General features: G+C 43.8%; 1 protein-coding gene across 1 annotated transcript in view; it reads right to left on the bottom strand.

The window, feature by feature from the left end:
• Positions 1-747, bottom strand: part of LOC119581854 (polycomb protein Asx-like) — a gene marked incomplete in the record, with an annotated part of 73,367 nt that overhangs the window by 14,071 nt on the left and 58,549 nt on the right. Inside the window, 2 exon segments of the mRNA XM_037929996.1 lie at positions 13-224; positions 464-561. Coding sequence (XP_037785924.1) covers positions 13-224; positions 464-506 — 255 coding nt within the window.

The following is a 747-nucleotide window of genomic DNA, read 5'->3' as shown; positions in this document are numbered from 1 at the left end:
TGAAATGCTTACCTTATGTGCTGGCCCTGGTGACAAGTCTGGTGGTTCTGGGGGTACCACAGTGACCCCATCGTCTATGCTTGGCTGCACATCCACAATCTGGGTAAGGTTGACCACCGGATGGTCAAGGCTCCTAGTTGATTGGCAATGATCTTCGACAGTATTCTCACTCACTGTGTCCACTACTGGCTCCTCTCCCATTGGCTCCACCTCCAAATCATCACCTGCACACAGTACACAACTACACTGAACTGAAGTCATTTTGTAATCTTCAGGTAGACTTTTATAAACAATATGCTTCCTACCTTATCTCACAGGTAAGACTACTGTGCACAATAAGCACTTCCATGTGATGTTGATAGTACTGTCAATTTTGTCAATGGGAAACTAGTATGAGTGCATCTCGAAACATCAACAAAACAAATAAAAAATTAATGTATAAGCATACCGCACAATCTCTTACCCTGGTGGGTTTGGTCTAAAGAAGAGGCTGCTAAGGTTTCCATCAGGCAACACCCACTAACCTCTCAGCAGTCACCTAGTAGTCTTTGGCTGGCTCATCTGCAGATTTTAGGTAAAACATCAATACCATCAATACCATAAATGCAATAAGACACAATATTAAGTGCTTCTTCAGCACCACCAATCCAACTCTTAATATAAAAGAACAGAGCTCACAGCCAGGCTGGGGAGGTGACCCACTGCTCATCCTAGATGCAGATTGGATAATGGAACCACTGCCAGTTT

This window comes from Penaeus monodon, chromosome 15 (genome assembly GCF_015228065.2).
Source record: "Penaeus monodon isolate SGIC_2016 chromosome 15, NSTDA_Pmon_1, whole genome shotgun sequence".
NCBI lineage: Eukaryota > Metazoa > Arthropoda > Malacostraca > Decapoda > Penaeidae > Penaeus > Penaeus monodon.
This window is presented reverse-complemented; position numbering and strand designations above follow the sequence as displayed.